The 22,591-nt window shown below is 45.6% G+C and overlaps 1 protein-coding gene across 2 annotated transcripts in view; it reads right to left on the bottom strand.

Moving 5' to 3' along the window:
- Nucleotides 1–2,610: 2,610 nt before the first annotated feature.
- Nucleotides 2,611–22,591, bottom strand: part of SLC22A1 (solute carrier family 22 member 1) — a 36,817-nt gene continuing 16,836 nt past the window's right edge. Inside the window, exons 7-11 of one of the 2 annotated variants that reach the window (XM_081524470.1) lie at nucleotides 20,570–20,784; nucleotides 16,618–16,726; nucleotides 7,061–7,173; nucleotides 5,262–5,361; nucleotides 2,611–2,811 (exon numbers count right to left, since the gene is read on the bottom strand). In XM_081524470.1, coding sequence (XP_081380596.1) covers nucleotides 2,703–2,811; nucleotides 5,262–5,361; nucleotides 7,061–7,173; nucleotides 16,618–16,726; nucleotides 20,570–20,784 — 646 coding nt within the window. In that variant the 3' untranslated portion in view covers nucleotides 2,611–2,702. Of the gene's footprint in view, nucleotides 2,812–5,261; nucleotides 5,362–7,060; nucleotides 7,174–16,617; nucleotides 16,727–20,569; nucleotides 20,785–22,591 lie in introns of those variants that run through there. The other variant, XM_081524471.1, reaches the window with a different exon arrangement.

Genomic DNA, 22,591 nt, shown 5'->3' with positions numbered 1-22,591 from the left:
GGCCTGGAGCTGGGGCAAGGCCATAAAATCAGCAGATGGTGGAGGAGGCGTGGGAGTCACATTCGGCTCGTTCCAGGGTTGAGTCTCCTTCTGTGACATAACATTGCTGCTTTAGGGCCAGGCTGTGTCCCAGGGAGCACGCTTCCTGTCCTGCAGTCACCCGCCCTCTGTAGGCACTGTCCCCGCCCGCCTGTCCCCACTGGGTCTGACCAGGCAGGCAGCCCCGCCCCCATCGCTTCCTCCGTCTCATCAGTGGTTAGCTCTCAACCATCAGTGGTTAGCTCTCAACCATCAGTGGTTAGCTTTCAAGACCTGTGGGGAGAAATCTTTAAACGTGGGGTTCTAGACACTGCAGGAAACATCAGGGCAGGAGTGGGGAGCTGACGTTGAGACCTCACATTCCTCCACTTCCTTTGAGGTTGGCTGTGCTGCTCCTCCACATCCAACAGGATGACTGCAATGGCCTCACAAAGACTTTCTACTGTGAGTCCTCGTACGGGCATTGGTCCCAGCACATCTATAGCTGCCTTCCGGTTCTCTAAGAGGCGAAGATGACAGAGGCATGCATACAGCAGGTGCTCAGTAGATGCATGCTGAAGGAACAGGCCTTCTTCCGGGGAGGAGGCCGGGGGAGCCTTGGCTGCTACGCCCTTACCAGAAGCTGCCTGCATCCTGAGGCCTGAGTCACACCTCCCAGGTGCTCCAAGTGTTGACGTGCCTTCTGTGCACCCCCTTCCACCCCCTGACCCTGGCAGGACTGACTCTGACTCTGTTGTAGCCACAGCAAGGAGTCAGGGGCCCAATGTCCCCTCCTGACACTTGGCTTTCCTCCTGTGCCCTGGAGCAGCTGCTCCCGGGTCGGCAAAGAAGCACTCCTTCACGGTTCAGACAGGCTTCACTCTGATCCAAACTCTTGTGATGTTTAAGAATGGCGTGCTTCTCTCCCAGAACCACGTGTCTACTTTGTCCAGACAAGTCTTCTGAGCAGAAAGAAAATCAGAGGTTTTACTGTTGTTTTTAACAATGACCCAGCTCCAATACTTTGGCCACCTGATGCAAAAAGCCAACTCGTTGGAAAAGACCCTGATGCTGGGAAAGATTGAAGGCAGGAGGAGAAGGGGACGACAGAGGTTGAGAGGGTAGGATGGCATTATCGACTCGAAGGACATGAGTTTGAGCAAGTTCCGGGAGATAGTGGAAGGCAGGGAAGCCTGGTGTGCTGCAGTCCATGAGGTTGCAGGGAGTCAGACACAAAACTTAGCAACTGAAAAACAACAGCAACCTCTCTGTCTAAAGTTTTCTTCAGAAGTTTTGCCCAAGATTCTAAGAAAAATGAGAGAGGGTATTTTAAATACACATTTGAAAAACTAATTCAAAGCCTGCAATTTATGTATTTGCTACCAGTAAAGAATATAACTGTGACAGTCAGAAAGAGAGGACTCAGAATCAGGGCTTTTCTTGGGAGAAGCTGAAACGGAGCACTAGGTCCCCTCCATAGGCCCAGATGTGGTTTTGTTTTGGTTATTTAGTTATAATTTTAAAAATTCAAATCTAGTGGATTTTTTGTTTTTGTTGTTTTACCAACGGCAGAGTTTCAGGGTTCCAATTAGCCTATGTCCACTCTCAAAGAAAGATTAGATGCTGCCCAGGACGAAATCCCGGCATCTCAAGTCCCGGAGGCCGTCCCTTGGCTTAGCCAATCTAGCCAGAAGTGTTCATAACACAATACCACATGTCTTTGATCACGCCTCCAATTTGCATTAGAATCTTTTCTCCCGCAGTGTGTTCTGAAGGGTCCTCATTTGTGGTTTGTCTCACGAGTAAAGAACTTTTAAAATAAATAAAGTTTCTGTGTTCTCCAGGAACGAAATCACTTCTTGAACGAGAATTTGAACCAGTTACTACTAACTCAGAGTAAATTGAACTTGGGACTTCCTCAGTGGTCCAGTGGGTTAACTCCACGCTTCTGATGCAGGGGACATGGATTCAATCTGTGGTCAGGGAACTAAGATCCCACATGCCATGCAGTGAAGTCAAAAGATTTCTTTAAAAAATTATAAAAAGAAGTAAGCTGAACTCTTCATTTTGATATGTTCACTGTGATATTCCATTGTTGGCATATGATTTCACCTTCTAGAATCACCAATAAGAACTAAAAGTAAGAGTGAAATAGAGTAAAGCATTCCTAAAATGCAGGTTGCAGAAACTCTTCCCCCAAAAAATATTATAGACCTTCTGGTCTTGGAATAAGGAGCCTGTTTTGTGCCGTCACAGGTGTATAAGCATGACTGGGGTAGAGTTGGCTGGAAGAGTCACCATATTCATAAACCAATAGTCCTCCAAGGAGCCTACATGCTAAAATACTTTTGCAACATGATACCTACAAAGATGTTTTCTTTCAGAGAGTGAATAAAACAATACTTATTCTAGGAAACCAATGACAGAGGCCTCTTGTCTAACAGTATTTAAATGCTACTGGGCTTTCAAAATATTTTGGATAAGTAAATACCTGCCAACCACCAATAGCTCTCACTGGAGAAGATAAGTAGGTAAAAGATAGCCAGAACTTTGAGAGACTTCAAGAAAACAGAATGGAACAAAGCACAGTTAGCATTCTTCAGAACTGATATTGATTTGAGGGCAGGCAGGTGGGAGGAAGCGTTCAGGGCTTCTGAACATCTCTTCAAGTGAGAACTCGGTCCTCATTTCTGCCACGCAGTCAGCTGCGAAGCGTCTCTCTCGGCTGCCTGTGCATTGGGTTCTGATGTTTGAACCTGAACGTAAATCTTGTTTTCTTTGGGTTTTGCTTTCCTGCAGCAACCAAAAACAAAAATTTAAGTTAAAATAGAGACTTTCCTTGTGGTCCAGTGGCTAAGATTCCGCACTCCCAAAGCAGGTGGCCCCAGGTTCGATCTCTGGTCAGGGAACTAGATCCTGCCTGCCACAGCTAAGACCCGACGCAGCCAGAGAAATAAATACCTCTTTTCAGTTTTTAAGTTAAAATCAATAATGGCTTTCTAAGAATCTGTTGCAAAGTTTCACCTGGGAATAAGTCTCAAAAGAGAAAGTGAGAACGTACATAGCATGTGATGAAGAACAGGGTCAGCAGAGGCCTCAGGGGGCCAGTTTCTGGTTCTCTGCCTGTTTTGTTACGGCCTGTGCACTAAGAACAGTTTCTTACATTTTAAAATAGTTTTGAAAGTCAAATGTTAAATATTATTTCTTGACACTTGAAAATTGGATGAAATCTCAACGTCAACTTCCATAAAGTTGTGCTGAAACCCAGCCACGCCCATTCATTTATGAACAGTGACCGCTTTCATTCTGAAAGGGCAGAACCTGGTGACAAAGACGGAACATCCCCAAAGCTGGAAATATTGACTCCTTGGTCCTTCACAGAAAGGGTATGCCGACCCTTCCACAGAGCATCGCTGTGTGGCTGCCTCACATCCCCTGACAGTCAGCATTCTGTTTTGAAGCTGGGACTCAGGGGTATCTACCATGACTTCCTTATCTGTAGAGGAGGTGTGCTAATGACAACAGCTGCCTCACCGTGTTGTGAGAGGATGGGGTGAGACGGTGCCTGAAACTCAGTGAAGCTGACGAACCATGAGCCGTCTATTAGCCAGAGCTCCCATATGGCTCCCATTCCCTGACCTTGTTTCCTGGAAAGTAGGGAAGAAGGTGTCATTTTTTAAACTAATTAATTGATTTGGCTACAAGGGATTTTAGTTGCAGCGCGTGGGATCTTTTAGTTGCAGCATGTGGAATCTAGTTCCCTGACTGGAGATTGAACCTGGGCCCCCTGTTTTGGGAGCATGGTGTCTGAGCCACTGGACCACCTAGAAAGTCCCAAGAAGGTGTCATTGAAATGATCTCTCTGTTTATGAAATTCATATAGCAGAGAAGACAGATAATGAAATAAGTGCTGATTATACATAGTGAAGGGCATTATCAAGAACGGAGGGTGTACACGGCGGCATGGAGTTCCAAGCAGAAGCCCTGGCCTCCCCTGGCAGGGCAGGAATGGCTCTGATGATGGAGTGAAGGGGTAAACACAACATCGTAAAAGATGACCAAGTGCCTATTAACAAGTTATAACGAAACTTTTCAAAATCAGGGAGTCAGCCTTAGCGATATGTGTCTACTCCTTGGGACCAAAGGAAGATATTTGCAGCAATGACAAATGTGTAGCTATATGTGTCTACTACACATATGACAAAATGTGCTTACAGTTCAAATAGAGGGTGTGTCCCTTATCAGTATTGAGAGATGAAGAATTTCTCAAAGTGAGGTGCACTGATGGATATTGATTTTCATTAAAAGATCAGGTTCCTCATTCAATTATGAAGTCAAAAACCTAAAGGGCCTGGGAATCTGCATTTTAGCAAGCTCCATTTGTGACTCCTCTGCAGAGTAAATTTGGGAATCACTGAGGAAATCGCACAATATGCATGAAGAAGGGCAAGAATCTAAGATTTGTTGAACACCTACTATGTGCCATGCAGTGGATAAGTCGTTGTCACCTACTTAACCTCATTGAATGTTCACAGCACGCTTCTCAATTAAGTATTATTGTGGCTATTTTTCAGGCAAGGAAATGAAGGTTAGAGGGTTCAATGACATTCCCAAGGTCACATGGCCAAGTAAGTGGCTGCCCCTGGACTGAACCTAAGCCTTAATGAGTCCCCAGAGTCTCTTCTCTCTACTTGCCAGGGACACGTGGGTCCTTACGTAGAATCCAGAGAACCAAGCCTGTAATGACTACATCATCAGGCACTTTTTCTCCCTTTCCTGTTTGATGGCTTTAAGAGTAGGACCTGAGACTCCACTGAAGCACTTGTCCACTTGTCCCTGTTACAGGAGTGAAAGTTTTAAGTCATTCTTCTTTGTGAAGAACGTCACTAAGGAATTTGAACCAACAGTCACTAAAAAGAAGATTGATTTTAAAAATAGCTCCCAACAACTCTGGGGTAAGCTAGGGGCCATGGTGCTCTGCATGGTCAGCATCACAAACAAAACCTTCTGTCTTGCGGTTTAGAGCAGATGACTGTCAACCAAAAACATACACTCTGCTCTCCCTGCTTTCCTTTTTAGCCAACAGTCACTGCATTGTGTTTCTCTCTGTAGCAGCTCTGGGGGTAATAAAAGGCCGAACAAGACCTGTAAAGCTCTCCCAGGAGACAGGAAATGGAGCATGCTCATAACAGGGAGGGCAGGTCTAACATGGGCCCCTGGGTCCCCCAGTGGCCGGCGCTCACCTCTGCAGGTTCTCAGCGTCCTCAATGGTCTCTGGCAAAGTGACCCCCTTGGTCTCCGGAAGAAGCAGTGTCATTCCCCCGGCAACTAGCCCCACAGCCGCTTCAAACGAGACAGATTCAACACGGAGCCGTTAGAGCACGGCCAACACCGTTTACAGATGAGGACAGCTAACTAAAGAGATGCGTAGGCAATACATGTGTGAGGGCCACTTCAAAAGGTCAGGGATGTCTAGAAAATTAAAAGCAATACGATAACGGGGGAAATGGCAGAGAAAGAAAAGGAAATACTTCCCTCCATGTACATTTGTGCTGTGCTTAGCTGCTCAGTCTGTCCGACTCTTTGTGATCCCTTGGACTATAGTTCACCAAGCTCCTCTGTCTGCGGAATTCTCCAGGCAAGAATACTGGAGTAGTTACTTACCATGCCCTCCTCTAACGCAGGGATCCAACCCAGGTCTCCTACATTGCAGGCAGATTCTTTACCAGCTGAGCTACCCAGGAAGCCTCATTGTACATCTACCTAAGAATACAGTTCTAGAGCAACTGATGTTTAAATATTGGGAGGATTTATTGATTCAGGTAACTTGGAAACAATAGGAAACTCAATTTTGACTAGTAACTATATATATAAAGTATATATGTAGTAACTAAGTCACTTCACTCATGTCTGACGCTTTGAGACTCCATGGACTATAGCCCACAAGGCTCCTCTGTCCATGGGATTCTCCAGGTAAGAATACTGGAATTGGTTGCCACACTCTCCCCCAGGGGATCTTCCCAAACCAGGGATCAAACCCGCGTTTCTTATATCTCCTGCATTGGCAGGCAGGTTCCTTACTGCTAGCACCACCTGGGAAGCCCTTATTATATTTATATATATAATATAATGTAATATGGTATATTATATAATTGCATAATATAAACTATGCACGCATGCTCAGTCACTCAGTCATGTCTGACTCTTTGTGGCCCCATGGACTGCAGCCTTCCAGGCTCCTTTATCCATGGGATTTTCTAGGCAAGAATACTGGAGTGGGTTTTCATTTCCTCCTCCAAGGGATCTTCCCAATCCAGGGATTGAACCCGCATCTCCTGCACTGGCAGGCAGATTCTTTACCACCGCGCCCCCTGGGAAGCCCATTTATAAACTATACAGTGTATATTATAGCTGCTATACATATACGGTATGGAGCCTAGGTGATGTGTATGTGGGCAGTGAGGGCCTCTCTTGATACTCCTCCACTCCCACTCCACCCTACCCTCCTGGGTTCACCTGGCCCAGGCATGGCAGCCCTCCATGGGTAGGCAGTCGATTTGCTCTCGGCAGACGAGTTCCCTCCTCTTCCTCTAATCTAACGTAATCACTAACAAACCAGGCACTAAACTTGGATTCCCACTGGCCCTCTGTGTCTGTTGTCAATTGTTAAGATCTGGAAGCAGAAGTGAAGAGATAACCTAGTATCGTCAAACCCCTAGCGACAGCATGTTAAGGTCACCAAAGTTGGGAGTCAAATTGATAAGAACCCAGGAGGCTACGTCAAAAATTCTCTCCTGTTCTATTCCGTAGAAAGAATTATTAGACTCCAGAGCCACAGGACATAAACCTCTGGCCCATGTTATAAGAACGGCATCTTATCTTTCCCGTGAAGCAAGACAAGGGAGCCAGGAGACAGCGAAAGAGCAGGTACCATCCTTCCTTCTGTACACTCACTGGGGAATATCATTCACTCATCAAGTAGTTACCAACTATTCACGCTGGGCTGTGAATAAGAAATAATAAATGTGTCAGGAAGTCTTACCAAACAAAATGAGCTGCGAACCTTGCCAAACCTCCATCAGCCTGAAGACCAGGAACGGGGTGAGAACCCCACCCAAATCACACAGGGAGGAACACACCATCATGCCAAGGTTCCTGGTAAAATACAGAGACCAAAAAAATGACACTTCTGTGAATCAATTTTCCAAGTGGTAAACTTACGCTAAAGCAATTACAGTGCCCATTCCCCAACCTCCAGGGAGGGGAGAGGGGCTGGAGATGGAGTTAATCTCTGATGACTGGACTTCGCTGGTGGCACAGTGGATAGAAATCTGTCTGCCAATGCAGGGGACATGGGTTTGATCCCTGGTCTGGGAAGATTCCAGATGCTGTGGAGCAACAAAGCTCGTGCATCACAACTACGGAGCCCGTGTGCTGCAACTACTGAAGCCCATGGTCCTGAAGGAAGAGTAGCCCCTGCTCACCGCAACTGGACATAGCCTGAGCACAGCAACGAAGACCCAGCACAGCCAAAAATAAATTAATTAATTAAAAAAAATCACTGACGAATTCATCAATCACGCCTACATAATGTGCTAAGAGAATGGCACATTCCAGCTCCAGGGGGACAGAAGTGCCTGTGCTAGGATCCTGCTAGCTTTACCCTGTGGATCTCTTCCTCTGGTTGCCTGTGTGTAACCTCTATAACCATTGAGTGAGTGTGAGTGCTCCCCTGAGTTCTGGGAGCCTTATAGCAAATTAATGAACTCCAGGAGGGAGGTTGCTAATTCTGCGGAGCTAACGTCAGAATTTCATACAAAATGCCGGGCTGTATAAAGCACAAGCTAAAATCAAGATTGCCGGGAGAAATGTCAATAACCTCAGATATGCAGATGACACCACCCTTATGGGAGAAAGTGAAGAACTAAAGGGCCTCTTGACGAACGTGAAAGAGGAGAGTGAAAAAGCTGGCTTAAAACTCAACATTCAGAAAACTAAGATCATGGCATCCGGTCCCATCACTTCATGGCAAATAGATGGGGAAACAATGGAAACAGTGAGAGACTTTATTTGGGGGGCTCCAAAATCACTGCAGATGGTGACTGCAGCCATGAAATTAAAAGATACTTGCTCTTGAAAGAAAAGCTATGACCAACCTAGACAGCATATTAAAAAACAGAAACATTACTTTGCCAACAAAGATCCATCTAATGAAAGCTATGGCTTTTCCATTAGTCTTGTATAGATGTGAGAGTTGGACTATAAAGAAAGCTGAGCACTGAAGAATTGATGCTTTTGAACTGTGGTGTTGGAGAAGACTCTTGAGAGTCCCTTGGACTGCAAGGAGATCCAACCAGTCAATCCTCAAGTAAATCAGTCCTGAATATTCATTGGAAGGACTGATGCTAAAGCTGAAACTCCAATACTTTGGCCACCTGATGCAAACAACTGACTCATTTGAAAAGACCCTGATGCTGGGAAAGATTGAAGGTGGGAGGAGACGGGGACAATAGAGAATGAGATTCTTGGATGGTATCACTGACTCGATGGACATGAGTTTCAGCAAAATCTTGGAGCTGGTGATGGACAGGGAAGCCTGGCATGCTGCAGTCCATGAGGTCACAAAGAGTCAAACATGACTGAGCAATGGAACTAAACCGGATGTCAGAATTGGATTGTAACAATGGTCTGGAGATTTGGAGAACTGGTTGGTGTGATTAGAGTTTTTGCTTTCACATAGAAGGGACGGGGAAGGATAAAGAGAGGAGATTAAGAAATGAAGAACAAAGAAAGCTAGGGAGGAAACTTGAAATGACCTCTTTATCCCTGACAATAGTTTTTGATCATTCTGTCTTATATGAATATAGCCACCCCAGGGTATTCCTGTAAATAATCTTGAGCTTTGGGCCAAAGACATGGTTAAATCAGGAACAATAAATCAAGAAAAGTTTTATCCTTATAAGTTTCTTCTATTACACCCATTGGCACAATTTCTTACTCCCTAAAATGAGTAATTACATTAGTACTTAGTGTTTGCCATTATAATCTTTAAATATGCTTTGTAATTTACTTGATTCATCAGCTTTTAATAATATCTTTCTTTTTAGCTGGAAAACATACTATATGAAAAATTATCTATCCATGTTTATTGAGAGATTTAAAAAACAAAAATGGATGTTGACTTTTATTGAATGCTTTTTTATCTATGGAGAGAAGAGTACAATTTTCTCTTAGCATGAACTATACTATGATTTTCTAATATTAAGCTATCTTTGTATTCCTGGAATAACTCATCTTAGATGAACGTATTATTATTTTAATGTGCTCCACTATTCTGTTTGATAATACACTGTTTAGGATTTGAATTTATCATTCATAAATAATATTCACAGTTTCCTGTTTCCTTTATTTTTGTTATTTGACACCAATATTATGAGAACTTTATAAACAATTTTTAAAAAAACTTCCTCCTTTTCCTGTACTCTAGAACTGTGGATCACTGAAGTTTTCTATTAACTAAATGTTTTGTAAAACTATCCTATGAAACCACTGTGGATTCCCTCTTAACTACGATTTAGGATCTTCTTTGTCTTAATACATTTTTGCCATAAATTCAACTTTGTCTGATAAAATTGTGGTTCTCGCTATATTTTTGTTTCCATTTACCCAGTATGTGTGTGTTCTGTGCTCAGTCATGTCTGACTCTTTTGCGACCCCATGGACTGTAGCCCGCCAGACTCCTCTGTCCATGGGATTTTCCAGGCAAGAATACTGGCGTGGGTTGCCATTTCCTCCTCCAGGGGATCTTCCTGACCCAGGGATCAAACACATGTCTCCTGAGTCTCCTGCATTGCAGGTGGATTCTTTACCACTAAGCCACTGGGGAAGCCCCTACTTTTGTGCATTCCTTGCTTTTCAACTTTTCTGAGGAAAAGTTGTACTTCAACTATGCAGCAAATTGTTGGATTTTGCTTTATAATGAAATTAGAGTCTTTTTATTTTTGTTTTTCAATAAGAGTTGAGTCTCTTTATATTTATTTAAATATCAGAAATGTTTGTTCTTAATTCTGTCATTAACTGTTTATTAATATTTTATAAATATTTTAACATATGCCATGTTTTTTATTGTTTTCTGTGTCTTTTATTTCTCAATTTGTGTTGGTTATGTGTATTTTTTTTGATAATTTGGAAGGTTTGACAATACACTTAATACTCTATTTCTTTAGATAGTATTGGTTAACTATTATGAACAACTTTAAAATTAATGTATTTTTACTTTCTCCTCAAACCATCCCTCCATGCACTGGCCGTAGTTAATAATATCATTGTTTTTACTGTTTGCCTTCATCTCTTAAAATATGCCTGTAAAACTACTTAATTTATTAGCTTTTAGTGATATATTCTTTCCTGAAGAAAGTATGGAGAAAATCAGTGTATCACACCATCTCCAACTTTCTCTCTTCCCTTTCCAACTTCTTTTAGTTATTGGGCTTCCCTGGTGGCTCAGATGGTAAAGAATTTGCCTGCAATGCAGGAGACCTGGGCTCCATCCCTGGGTCGGGAAGATCCCCTGGAGAAGGGAATGACTTCAGCATCCTTGCCTGGAGAATCCCATGGACAGAGGAGCCTGGCAAGCTACAGTCCATTTTTAGTTATAGCATTTCTGTGTTATCAATTTATATTCTGTAATCAAAACAGAAACGGAGGGTTTTAATCTGAGACTCAGTGATCACCATCAATAATTCTGAAGTATTATTCCACTTACTGTATTTACTGAGAATTTTTTCTCTAATAGCTTTTTTGGAAAAGGTTTATAGTAACCATATTTTTAAGGAACAAAATAATTGGATGTTGTTTTTATTTGGGAATGAGAGTTTGGATAAAATTCGTTGAGTCGCATTTTCTCTCCTTGGGATCATTGCAGGATGTTTCACCATCTTCATCAAATGATATCAGTTTGATTTTCTCCTGATACATGTGACTTACACTTTCAGCCTGGGTACCTCATAAGTCTTTCTTTATCTCTGACGCACAGTAACTTAATTGGAATATTTGTTAATATTACTCAGAATCAAGTTTTCCTGTAACACTCACTGTATGCCACCTTCAAATCATAGATCCAAGCATTCTTTTATTTTCAGAAGTTCTTTTAAGTTCTTTCTTAATTTCTTTAAGTCCTTTGGTTTCATTATTTCAATGATCTTCTTTGGGACATATGTATGTGTATAATCTCTAAGCCTTTTAAACTCTTTGTTTATTTCAATCTTATTTCGCAATTCTTAGTTCTGTCTTGCCTTGCCTTTCCTTTATCAATTCTCCTTGTACTGCTTTCAAAGTGGTTTTCATTTGTGAAATATTTTAATATTTCTTTTTATTTTTTTAGCCTGAGCTGACTTCATCTCTTGTCTTATCACACATTCTCCCAAGAACTTAACATTCTCTGCTTCACACTCTTCTTTCACAGAGACGGCTAATTCATTACTATTTTGCACTTACTCATAGTACACTTGGCTATACTTTTCATTTGCTTTCTGATAATATTTTCCCTGTGCATTTTCTTCATTTGTCACTTGCTTTTCCTCTTCCTTTCTCCTTTTTATCTCATGATATATCTGTATAGCTCTTGGGAAAGTTACTTTTTTATTTGTGATTCAGCATTCAATAGTATTATTCTTCCTGTAGCAGCTAGTTTAGAAGGATTTGTGGAGAGGGACCAGGGCATGTTTTAAGCTATTAGAAGTTCTCTTTCTGGCCAGGGTTGTCTGTGATTAGATGCTTTGACTCTCTTATCCCTACTCATGAAATTAAAAGACGCTTGTTCCTTGGAAGGACTACTATGACAAACCTAGACAGCATATTAAAAAGCAGAGGCGTCACTTTGCCACAAAGTTCCATCTAGTCGAAGCTATGGTTTTTCCAGTAGTCATGTACGGATGTGAGAGTTGGACCATAAAGAAGGCTGAATGCCAAAGAATTGATGCTTTCAAATTGTGGTGCTCAAGAAGACTCTTGAGAATCCCTTGAATTGCAAGGAGATCAAACCAGTCAATCCTAAAGGAAATCAGTCTTCAATATTCATTGGAACAATTGATGTTAAAGCTGAAGCTCCAATATTTTGGCCACCTGAGGAGAAGAACCAACTCATTGGAAAAGACCCTGATGCTGGGAAAGACTGAAGGCAAAAGGAGAAGGGGACAGCAGAGGATGACATGGTGAGATAGCATCACTGACTCAATGGGCATGAGTTTGAGCAAAGTCAGAGAGATAGGGAAGGACAGGGAAGCCTGGTGTGCTGCAGTTCATAGGGTTGCAAAGAGTCAGACACGACTGAGCGACTGAACAACAACGGAGGTAGACAGCGTAGAACCGCTCGCCCTGCAGGGTCTCTCGCCTCCATCCTGCCCCGCAGCGCAGTGCCCGCTCAAGGCTCCTGAGTGCTCTCCCACAGCTTGCCCGCCCCGCCTCCCCTCCAGCCACACAGCAGCCAAAGAAGGAAACATGTGCCTCCAGCCCCCGCACCCACCTTGTTCCTCCAAGAAGGGATTGTCAGTTAGATCCTTCAAGTTCCCTTCCTACTTCGGAAAACCTCTGGCCTTGTCTCAAATTTGCTGCCCCAGTGGACCTCCCTGGAGTCTTCTAAACCCTTTTACATTCACTGTACCAGGCAGCACTTCTTCCTACACATTGTCTTTCAAGGTCATCCTACTTTCAAAGATGGCATTTGCAGTTGTTTTTTTTTTTTTCTTTTCTGCATCTCCTTCTTTTTTGTTGTTATTAAATTATTTTTGTTGAAACTTTCATTGATAAAAATGTAGATTCTCATGCAGTAGTAATAAGTAATAAAGATATGCCCTCATATATTCTTCTCGTTCTTCTAACAGCTTTAGTTTGATTTCCAAGAGGAGGGAAAAAAACACCATTTTTTTTTTATAATTTTAAGAGAATAAGTGTTAAAAAAGAGAAAGATTGTACAAGCACACAGAAGCTACAAGAAGTGAGGAACTAGTTCCCATCTTTAAAATTCATAGGGCTTCCCTGGTGGCCCAGTGGTTCAGAATCCACCGTGCTGTGCAGGGGAGACAGGTGCATCCTAGACCCAGGAAGATCCCCCAGGCCACAGAGCAGCCAAGCCCATGCGCCACAACTACTGAGCCTGTGCTCTTGAGTCCACGCTCTGCAACAAGAGAAGCACCGCAATGAGAAGCCCGAGTGTTGCAACTGGAGAGTAGCCCCCGCTTGCCACAACCAGAGAAAGCCGACGTGCAACAGTGAAGACCCAGTGCAGCCAAAAATAATTTAAAATAATAACTATCTTAAAAAATAAAATTAAGAAAATTCAGGTCTCTGAGATACTTCAGTCATTCATCCTGCAAGCCCCAGGTGCCTGGTTAATTTAGGTACAGAGCAGTTTCAGGAGGTACAGACAAGTATGCTGTGTAGTTTCTGTTTTCAAGGAGCGCATAACGTAGAGAAGAGGTAAAAATGGGTGGCTGATTTTCAATACAAGGCAGAGAGCGCGTGCGTGCGAAGTCGCTTCAGTTGTGTCCGACTCTGTGCAACCTTAAGGACTGTAGCCCACCAGGCTCCTCTGTCCATGGGCTTCTCCAGGCAAGAATACTGGAGTGGGTTGCCATGCCCTCCTCCAGGGGGTCTTCCCAACCCAGGAATCAAACCCACGTCTCTTGTGTCTCCTGTACTGGCAGGCAGGTTCTTTACCACTAGTGACACCTGGGTCTTGACAGTATATGTTGCAGACAGAAAGAGGATGCTGTTCAACTCTAAAGCCTCCTGTGAGTAAGAAGCAGGGTCAAAATTGTCTAAATAGAACTGTGTCAACCTGAAGTGCTTATAAAGTAATACAGTAACAGAAATGATCCTTTTTTTTCCAATTTATATTTGATTCAATTGATTGAAAATACCCAAACTTTCATGACTTACTTTGGCGTGTGATGCATGTGGATCAAGTTTAAAGTTATTTCTGAACATCTGGCTTCCCTTACTGGTTCTTGAGAATCCTCATCAAATGTATGCTCTGCCCCTTGAGGATGGGCCACTTGGCCTTCCTCCGCCTTGGACCAAGCACTCGGGACCTTTGGCAGTTTACACTCTGAGTCAGTCCCCTGGGTCCAGTGGCCATGACAATGGAAATGTTTGACCCTGCTGTTTTAGACTCTGGGCTCAGAACTGCCAAATGTAGACTTTTTTTCTCTTTCATTTGCCTTTTATCTCTTTGTACCCGTTGCAAACAATCTTTTCCAGATGAGACAGGGCCTTTTAATGAGGGATGTGCAGGAAAGAGTGAATCAGAGTCACCTTGTGTCTTCTGGCTCACGGAGGGGTTCTGAGGGCTGCCGAGGTATAAGAGAGGGATGGGGAGCTGGAATAGTTCTTAGACATCATTGGTCTGATGATATGGGGAGAAGAAAGAATTTACAAAGTGGGGGGAAAAAAGAGTTCACAGAAACGCGCCAAACTCTAACAAAGGTCAGAATTTAAACTTTAAGGTGGTTAATTGGTTTAGTTGCTCAGTCATGTCTGATTCTTATGACCCCATGGACTATAGCCCACTAGGCTCCTCTGTCCATGGGATTCGCCTGGCAAGAATATTGATGTGGGTTGCCATTTCCTTCTCCGAGGTGGTTAATTACTTTTACAATAAAAATATTCGTCATTTAGACTAAGCCTTCTAAGATACAGGTGGTAATAAGTACACGCAAAGGCGATCAACATTATCTGTAGTTAGGACAACATAAATCAAAGTCACAATAATACCGCCACCTCTAAGAATGGCTCAAACATTTTTTTTAAAGCTGGCGACAGCAAGGACAGGTGAGGATGCAGAGCAGTCACCTGTCTCTCACGTAGCTGGTGGGGTAGAAAATGTTGTGGCCACTTTGGAAAACATTTTGATAGTTTCTCATGAATTTAAACACACAACTACCATATGACCCACCCCTAAGTTTTTACCTAAGAGAAATGAAGACGTATGTCCACACAAAGACCCATAGTGAAGCGAAAGTTGCTCAGTTGTGTCCGACTCTTTGCAGCCCCATGGACTATATGCAGTCCATGGAATTCTCTAGGCCAGGATACTGGAGTGGATAGCCTTTGCCTTCTCTAGGGGATCTTCCCAACCCAGGGATCAAACCCAGGTCTCCCGCATTACAGATGGATTCTTTATCAGCTGAGCCACAAGGGAAGGACAAGAATACTGGAGTGGGTGGCCTATCCCTTTGCCAGGGGATCTTCCCGAAACAGGAATCGAACCAGGGTCTCCTGCATTGCAGGCAGAGTCTTTACCAGCTGAGCCACAGGGAAGCCCATAAACCCATAAGTGAATACTTATTGGCACCTGTATTGAAATCACTGTCTGGAAAAAGCCCAAACCTCCATGAACTGGACAAACACTCCGTGGTCCATATTCCACGCATGGAAACCACACTCAGCAATAAGAAGGAATGGAGCACTGATTCAAGCCACGGCGTGGATGGGATCCCTGATGTCAAGTGAAAGAAGCCAACACAAAAGCCTACACTCCAAGTTATCTCATGTATGTAATAGTCCAGAAACGGCAAAGCCATAGGGAGAGAAATCAGATCAGGGGTTGCCAGGTGCTGGAGGTGGGAGGGGAGAAAACGGATCACAAAGGGACAGGAGGAAGCATTTGCATATGATGGAAGCGTGTCTGTATCACCTTGATCGTGGTGCTGGTGAAATGAATGGAATCAAGATTCATCAAACTGCGTCTTTCAGGGTGAATCTTGCTCTAAGAAAATTCTATCTCAATAAACCTGACTTGAAACAATGAATGATCCGGGCCCATTGCTACGTTGACAAAGTATTTCGTCATTGTAGGAAAATACCAGCTTCAAGGGCAGAAAGAAGTGTGTTCTTGGTCCCAAGGGGGAGGGGGAGCGGAGGGATGGAGTAGGAGGTTGGACCTAGCAGATGCAAACAAGTATAAACAGGACGGACAAACAACCAGATCCTACTGCAGAACACAGCAAACTGTACTCAATACCCTGTGACAAACCATAATGGAAAAGAGTATGAGAAAGAATGGATTAATATGTATACGTGTAACTGAATCACTTGGTTGTGCAGCAGAAATTCACACACACCATCGTAAATCAACCATAGTTTAATTAAACAAAGAAATAGGAGGGGCGAAGAAGTGTGTTCTTACCTGGACCCTGCCACTTTCTAGCTGTGTGACTCTGGGAAGGTCTCCTTCCCTTTGTAAACCTCGGCCTGCTCACGTGTGAAAGGCGGGTAACAACAATTTTACAGGATGACCTGCACCCCACGTGTGGCAACGCTCTGTATGTCACTGTCCAAATAGGAACTGCCCTGAACCAGATGTCTTTTCTCTTGCGCTGGCCCTCGGTACGGGGCACGGCACGACCCCAAGTCCACTCTAACCTGTCCATCTCACCTTCTCTACCTCATCAGGCGTGGGCTCTGTCTTTGATGCCCAACCCCCATCTCAGTGTCAAACCATCCACCCTGGGGGGCATCTTCACGAGTGGTCCTCAGTGAGCCCGGCTGGCCCATAGCCCTGTCAGCAGCTAGCCGCCCCCTCGCCCCAGATACACTCACCGGATGAATGTAGGGAACAGCTCGGCGTTGACCAGGCACACCATCTGGAACACGATGGTGATCCCCATTCGGCCGACACAAGCTACCGTGATATTCAGCCAGGACAGATCTGGGAGGAAACAGACAGAGGATGTGCGAGCGAGAGGGCTGCACCCATGGATTTGCCAGGAGATGCTGCGACTGGGAGCCTGGACTTAAGAGCTGGCAGGGCCTGAAAGGCTGTCTTATCCGACTCTTCCATAATTGGGTCAGTAAACTGAGCCTCGTGGCTCGGACGGTAAAGAATCTGCCTGCAGGGCGGGAGACCTGGCTTTGATCCCCAGGTGGGGAAGATCCCCTGGAGGAGGAAACGGCTACCCACTCCAGTATTCTTGCCTGGAGAATCCCGTGGACAGAGGAGCCTAGCGGGCTACAGTCCATAGGGTCCCAAAGAGTCAGACACGACTCAGCAACCACTACTGACACTAACTAAACTGAGTCCTGAGGGATTTGGGGACTTGACGGCATGTGAGGGAAGACTTCACCTTGCAGAGGAAAGAATGTGCTTTTTTGAATCTCAGCTGTGCCTCCTGTCAGCAGAGTGACAAGGCAAATGGTTTGCTTCTGCCTGCCTCAGTCTCCTCAGCTATGAAATGGGAATAATCTTACCCAACATACAGGTTGTGGTGAGATTTAGAGATAACACATGTCAAATGTGTATCATGACCACTCCACCAGCCCTGGTTTTTTATTATCCTGCAACAGTGTCCTTGCTGACACAGTTCCTGAAACACAGTAGGTCCTCAACAACGTAGTTCCCTTGGGCAGAAGTCCTAGAGCTGGTGGGCCAGATTTCTCATCCTCAGCACTCATTTCCCAACACATTTTTATAATGCTTTATTTATTTGTTTTTGACGGCACTGAGTCTTCGCTTCTGTGCTAGGGCTTTCTCTAGCTGTGCGAGCAGGGGCTACTCTCCAGTTCTGGGATTGAGGGCTTCAGTGGTAGCAGCCTGTGGGCTCTAGGACTTGGGCTTAGTAGTTCTGACACCTGGGCTTAGTTGCCCCATGGCATATGGAATCTTGCCAGCGCAGGGATCGAACCCATGTCCCCTGCAATGGCAGCTGGATTCTTAATCCCTGGACCACCAGGGAAGTCCTCACAGCACATTTCTTAACCCAAGCATCTTTCACTGGTCTGAGAGGATGACAGATGCAAACCCTCATCTCCTCCTAGCAGACAGCTCTGAGTCTTAATTAGTGGCAGGTCCGAAAGCCTTCTCCTCCCTGGGGAGTCCAGTCTCCCCAGGTCTCCACTGCCCTCTGCCTGGAGGAGAGCTCAAGCAGAGCCTTTAATTAAGGCTTCTACGACATACAAGACAAGGGAGTTCGCTTGGACACCTGGAGGAGGGCATTGGTCACAAATTCTGCAGCTTTGATGGATTTGGCAAGATGCTCTACTGGACATGCACGGCATCCTTGCCCTCAGAGAACCGCCCTGCCTCCTCTGGGCCCAGGTCACTCTCCCCAGCAGTCGGAGGGACCAATTACAACTGCAGTCCTCCCACATGGCTTCCTGCCACGCTTGGGATAAAACCCATGCTGGCATCTCTCCCTGTATCCTGCTCACAAGGGTCCGGCTGCTCCTCCAACACCCAGCTCTCCCCATCCTCAGGGTCCTCGCTCTTGCTGTTCCCTTTCCTGGAAACCTCCTTGCCCGGATGTTTAAATGGCTCATCCCCTCTTCACTTAGGTCTCCTAAGGTCACCCTGGACCACCATAGGAAGAATTAATGCCCCATCCCTCTTCCTCCTTCTCTTTTCCCTCTAGAACTTAAACTCCAAGAAAGGGAATCTTTCTCTGCTTTGCTCACGGCTGAGATCCTGGGGCAGAGACGCCACTCTGTCAAGTACATAGAGGAGCTTCCCAGGTGATGCTAGTGATAAAGAACCCAACTGTCAACGCAAGAGACATAGGAGATGCAGATTCAACCCCTGAGTTGAGAAGATCCCCTAGAGGAGAGCACGGCAACCCACTCCAGTATTCTTGCCTGGAGAATCCCATGGAGAGAGGAGCCTGGCGGGCTACAGTCCAGAGGGGCGCAGAGAGTCAGACACAGCTGAAGTGACTTAGCATGCACACACGCAAGTACATAGAAGGTACTTGAAATAGTTTCTGGAGCAGGAAATGAAGTCTCGCCATCTAATGTGATAAGGACCAGTAAAGGCAAATGGCAAGAGTGGGAGCTGGGAGAGGGTCCTAGGAGGATGTGGGACTGAGGAGGTGGTACCTAAGCTTCTTCTAGGTGATAGTCAAATGGTCTCAGTACTTTGTACTGAGGTTCCCTCTCAGTATTTTGTACTGTTACTTAAAAAACAACAGCAACAACAAAAATCTCTACTCATTCATTCAGTTTTACCGGGATTCTAGAAACAGGGAGATGGGGAAATGGGGGGAACCGATTTCAGGTCCTTGGCGCCTTTTCCTATCTTCTTTGTCCCTGGTGGCTCAGACAGTATAGCAACTGCCTGCATTGTGGGAGACCTGGGTTCAATCCCTGGGTCAGGAAGATCCCCTGGAGAAGGGAGTGGTTACTCACTCCAGTATTCTTGCCTGGAAAATTCCATGGATGGAGGAGCTGGTTGGTGGGCTACAGTCCATGGGGTCGCAAAGAGTCAGACACGACTGAGGGACTTCACTCACTCACTCATGAAAGGAGGGAGAAAAAAACCTGAGCTACCTCCTGCTACCTCTTTAAATCTCCAGCCTGCTCTGTATAGCCTAATTCTTGAGAACAGAGATTTCATGGGATGTTTCTCATAATATCCTGCCCCCAAAGCCTGCCAAAATGACTCATTAAACCAACAAGTGCAGAGCTTGTTGAGAAAAGAGCAAATCTGCTCTCCTATTTTTTTTTAACATTTCTAAAAGTAACAAATGAGAAAGGCAACGTATGTACTCAAATTGAAACTGCCCAGATGATTCTTCTTTGGCTTATCTTGGATTGCTAAGAATTATGGACTCAAGCAAACAGGCACCAAAATGGCTGGTGTTGGAAAGACTAATGATGCCAAGTGCTGGTGAGTCTGTGGAACCACTGGAAAGCTGATGCATCACCGCGGGAGCATGAACTGGAAAGGTGTCTGGCTGTATCTACTAAAACTAACCTGTGCCCTGCCACCTGACCCAGCAAGGGAAGTGAGTGTCCACGAAAAGATGTGTTGGAATGTTCGCTGCAGCCTTAATCCCAATAGGCAGACACTGGATGACTTTAGATCTTCCCAGCCCAGGGATTGAACCTGCATCTCTTATGTCTCTTGCACTGACAGTCAGACTCTAGCACCACCTGGAAAGCTCCTCTGTGAACTTGACAGAGTGGTGTCTCTGCCCCAGGAGCTCAGCCGTGAGCAAGGCAGAGCAAGTTTCTGCTTCTTGGAGCTTGTGTTCTAGAGGGAAAAGAGAAGGCGGAAGAGGGATGGGGCTTTAATTCTTTGTACGGTGGTCCAGGGTGACCTTAGGAGACCTGAAGTCAACAGAGGCCTGGATACATGGTGAGGGGTTCCTACAACGCGAGGCTGCCCAACAGTGAAAAGGTAAAAACTACACCCTCGTGGGACAATGTGGGTGAACATTGCAGACGCCACGACAAGTGAATGAAGGTGATACAAAGCATAGGTGCGGTATGGTTCAATTGTATGACGTTCAAGAACAGCCGACATTAATCTGCGGTGGCAGAGACCAGAGCTGCGGTGACCTGGGCAGCGGTGGTGAGCGTTGGTGGTCAAGGAGGGTGAGGGACTTTCCGAGGTGCTGGAAATGTTCTTTATCTTGGCGTAGGTTGAGGTGCCCAGGCTTAAAATTTTTTAAAAAGTAATACTAGACTCAGGTAAACACCTTGTCTTTGTTTCTGTTTCAGAGTTAACCCTCTTCCCACAGTTCAACAACCCACAAGATGATGGACATGGACCACTCACCGTGTGGGATAAAGACCATGAGGAAGCAGGCCATCCCCGCCGCCAGGTTGCACATGGCCAGTGGGTAGCGGCGGCCAAAGCGGTCGATGGTAATGAGGATGATGAAGGACGCGGGGAACTCGACCAGAGCGGAGTAGAGGAAGTCCAGGTAGAGGTTCCCGCCGGTGGCGCCCACGTGCATGATGAGGCCCTGGTAGACCACAGAGCTGGTGAACCTGGGCGGACAGGAGAGGCAGGTCAAAGGGAAGCTCCTCAGAAGAGGGGAGATTCCGGAGACTGGCTGGGAAGATAAAGGCCCCTGCAAGCTGGAAGGAAGCAATCCATCTCTGGATGTAGAATGTTCTAGAGCAATATGAGAAGTAAGTAAGTGAGGTCGCTCAGTCGCATCTGACTCTTTGTGACCCCATGGACTGTAGCCCGCCAGGCTCCTTTGTCCATAGGATTTTCCAGCTAAGAGTACTGGAGTGGGTTGCCATTTCCTTCTCCAGGTGGATCTTCCCAACCCAGGGGATTGAACCCGGGTCTCTCTCATTGCAGGCAGACAATTTACCATCTGAGCCACCAGGGAAGTCCCAATATGAGAAGAGGGGGGGTCAAAATCCAGGAGGGGCCCTCCTGGTTGAGAAGCCCCTTCCATGATTTTTGTGAGCCTGTGACCTACAGGACAGACCAGTGTTTCCGAGAGACGGCAAACGATGGCGGCTACGGCTGACTGTGCACCTGCGGGCAGCCCTGCTCTGAACACTGCACGGGCCCTATCTCATCGGATGCTCCAAGCCTCCAAGGGGAAGGAGGGCAGGGGAGACAGCAGTGGGGACTGAGCAGTTTCAGGATTCAGACTGCTGTCTGAGCTGTGTGGTCTTAAGTAAGTTAACCAGCCTCTCGGTGCCTCAGTTCCTTCAGCTGTGAATCTGGGTTGTCTTGAGAAGTCACTGAGGTCGTGGACCAGAAGGGCTCAGTGTAGTTGGGCGCTCAGTGAGGAGCAGATTTCATTGCTGTCATGGTTGTCTTTCCCAGGGCAAGGGTCCAGAGCACCACGGGGTGGAGGAGTCGGCCAAGTCTTCCCAGCTCCACAGTGGGGGCCCCCTGCACACCATCTGTAACCAGCAGTGTTCCCTTCCTCTCTTTCACATCATACCCCGCGGCACATGACCCCTTCATCCATGTTTGAAGAAAGAACAACCGGATTACAGAATGTGGCACAGAGAAGGATGGGGACCGGCTCAGTCCCTCCGACTCAGGGGAAAACGGAGAGGCCCGTGGGTCACTTTGGGGCAAGCTACACAATTTTGGAACATTGAATGACCCTGTGGGTACAGTCATTCCTCACCACCACGGGGGACTGGTTCCAGGACCCCCCAGGATACCAGAATCCGAGGATGCTTGAGTCCCTCGTGTAAATCGTATGAATCAGTGTAGGATGTGCACACTCCCGTAAGATTGAAACCATCGCTAGATTACTTGTAATACCTAACATAATACAAATGCTGTGTAAGCAGTTGCCAACATGCAACAGATTCAAGTTCTGCTTTTGGGGACTGTCTGGAATTTTTTTGAATATTGTTTATCTGCAGTTGATTGAATCCCCAGATGCAGAACCTGCAGATATGAAGTATTGACTGTGGGAAGAGATTTTGGTGGATAAGAAATTACTTTCTTATAGAAATGCAAATTGCCCATCAGCTCCAAAACTGAGATCATAGGGGATGTTTCTCATTACTACACCCCCTTGGTTTTATAAGGTCCAACTCTTTTGGCTCAGATGGTTAAGAATCTGTCTGCAATGCAGGAGACCCCAATTCGATCCCTGTGTCAGGAAGATCCCATGGACAGAGGAGCCTGGTAGGCTGTAGTCCATAGGGTGGCAAAGAGTCAGACACGACTGAGCAACTTTCACTCACTTCACTCACTCACCCCCTGATATTATAAAGCTGCACCCAGGGGAGCCTGGGATGCTTTTGTTTCTAGTTCTAAATTATTCATGTTTGAACCATGTGTCAAGAGAATAAGAATGCACTGACT

This window comes from Giraffa tippelskirchi, chromosome 9 (genome assembly GCF_054371585.1).
Source record: "Giraffa tippelskirchi isolate mGirTip1 chromosome 9, T2T-mGirTip1v1.2.pri, whole genome shotgun sequence".
NCBI classification, from domain to species: Eukaryota; Metazoa; Chordata; class Mammalia; order Artiodactyla; family Giraffidae; genus Giraffa; species Giraffa tippelskirchi.
The sequence above is the reverse complement of the archived record's forward strand: the minus strand, read 5'-3'. Positions and strand labels throughout refer to the sequence as shown.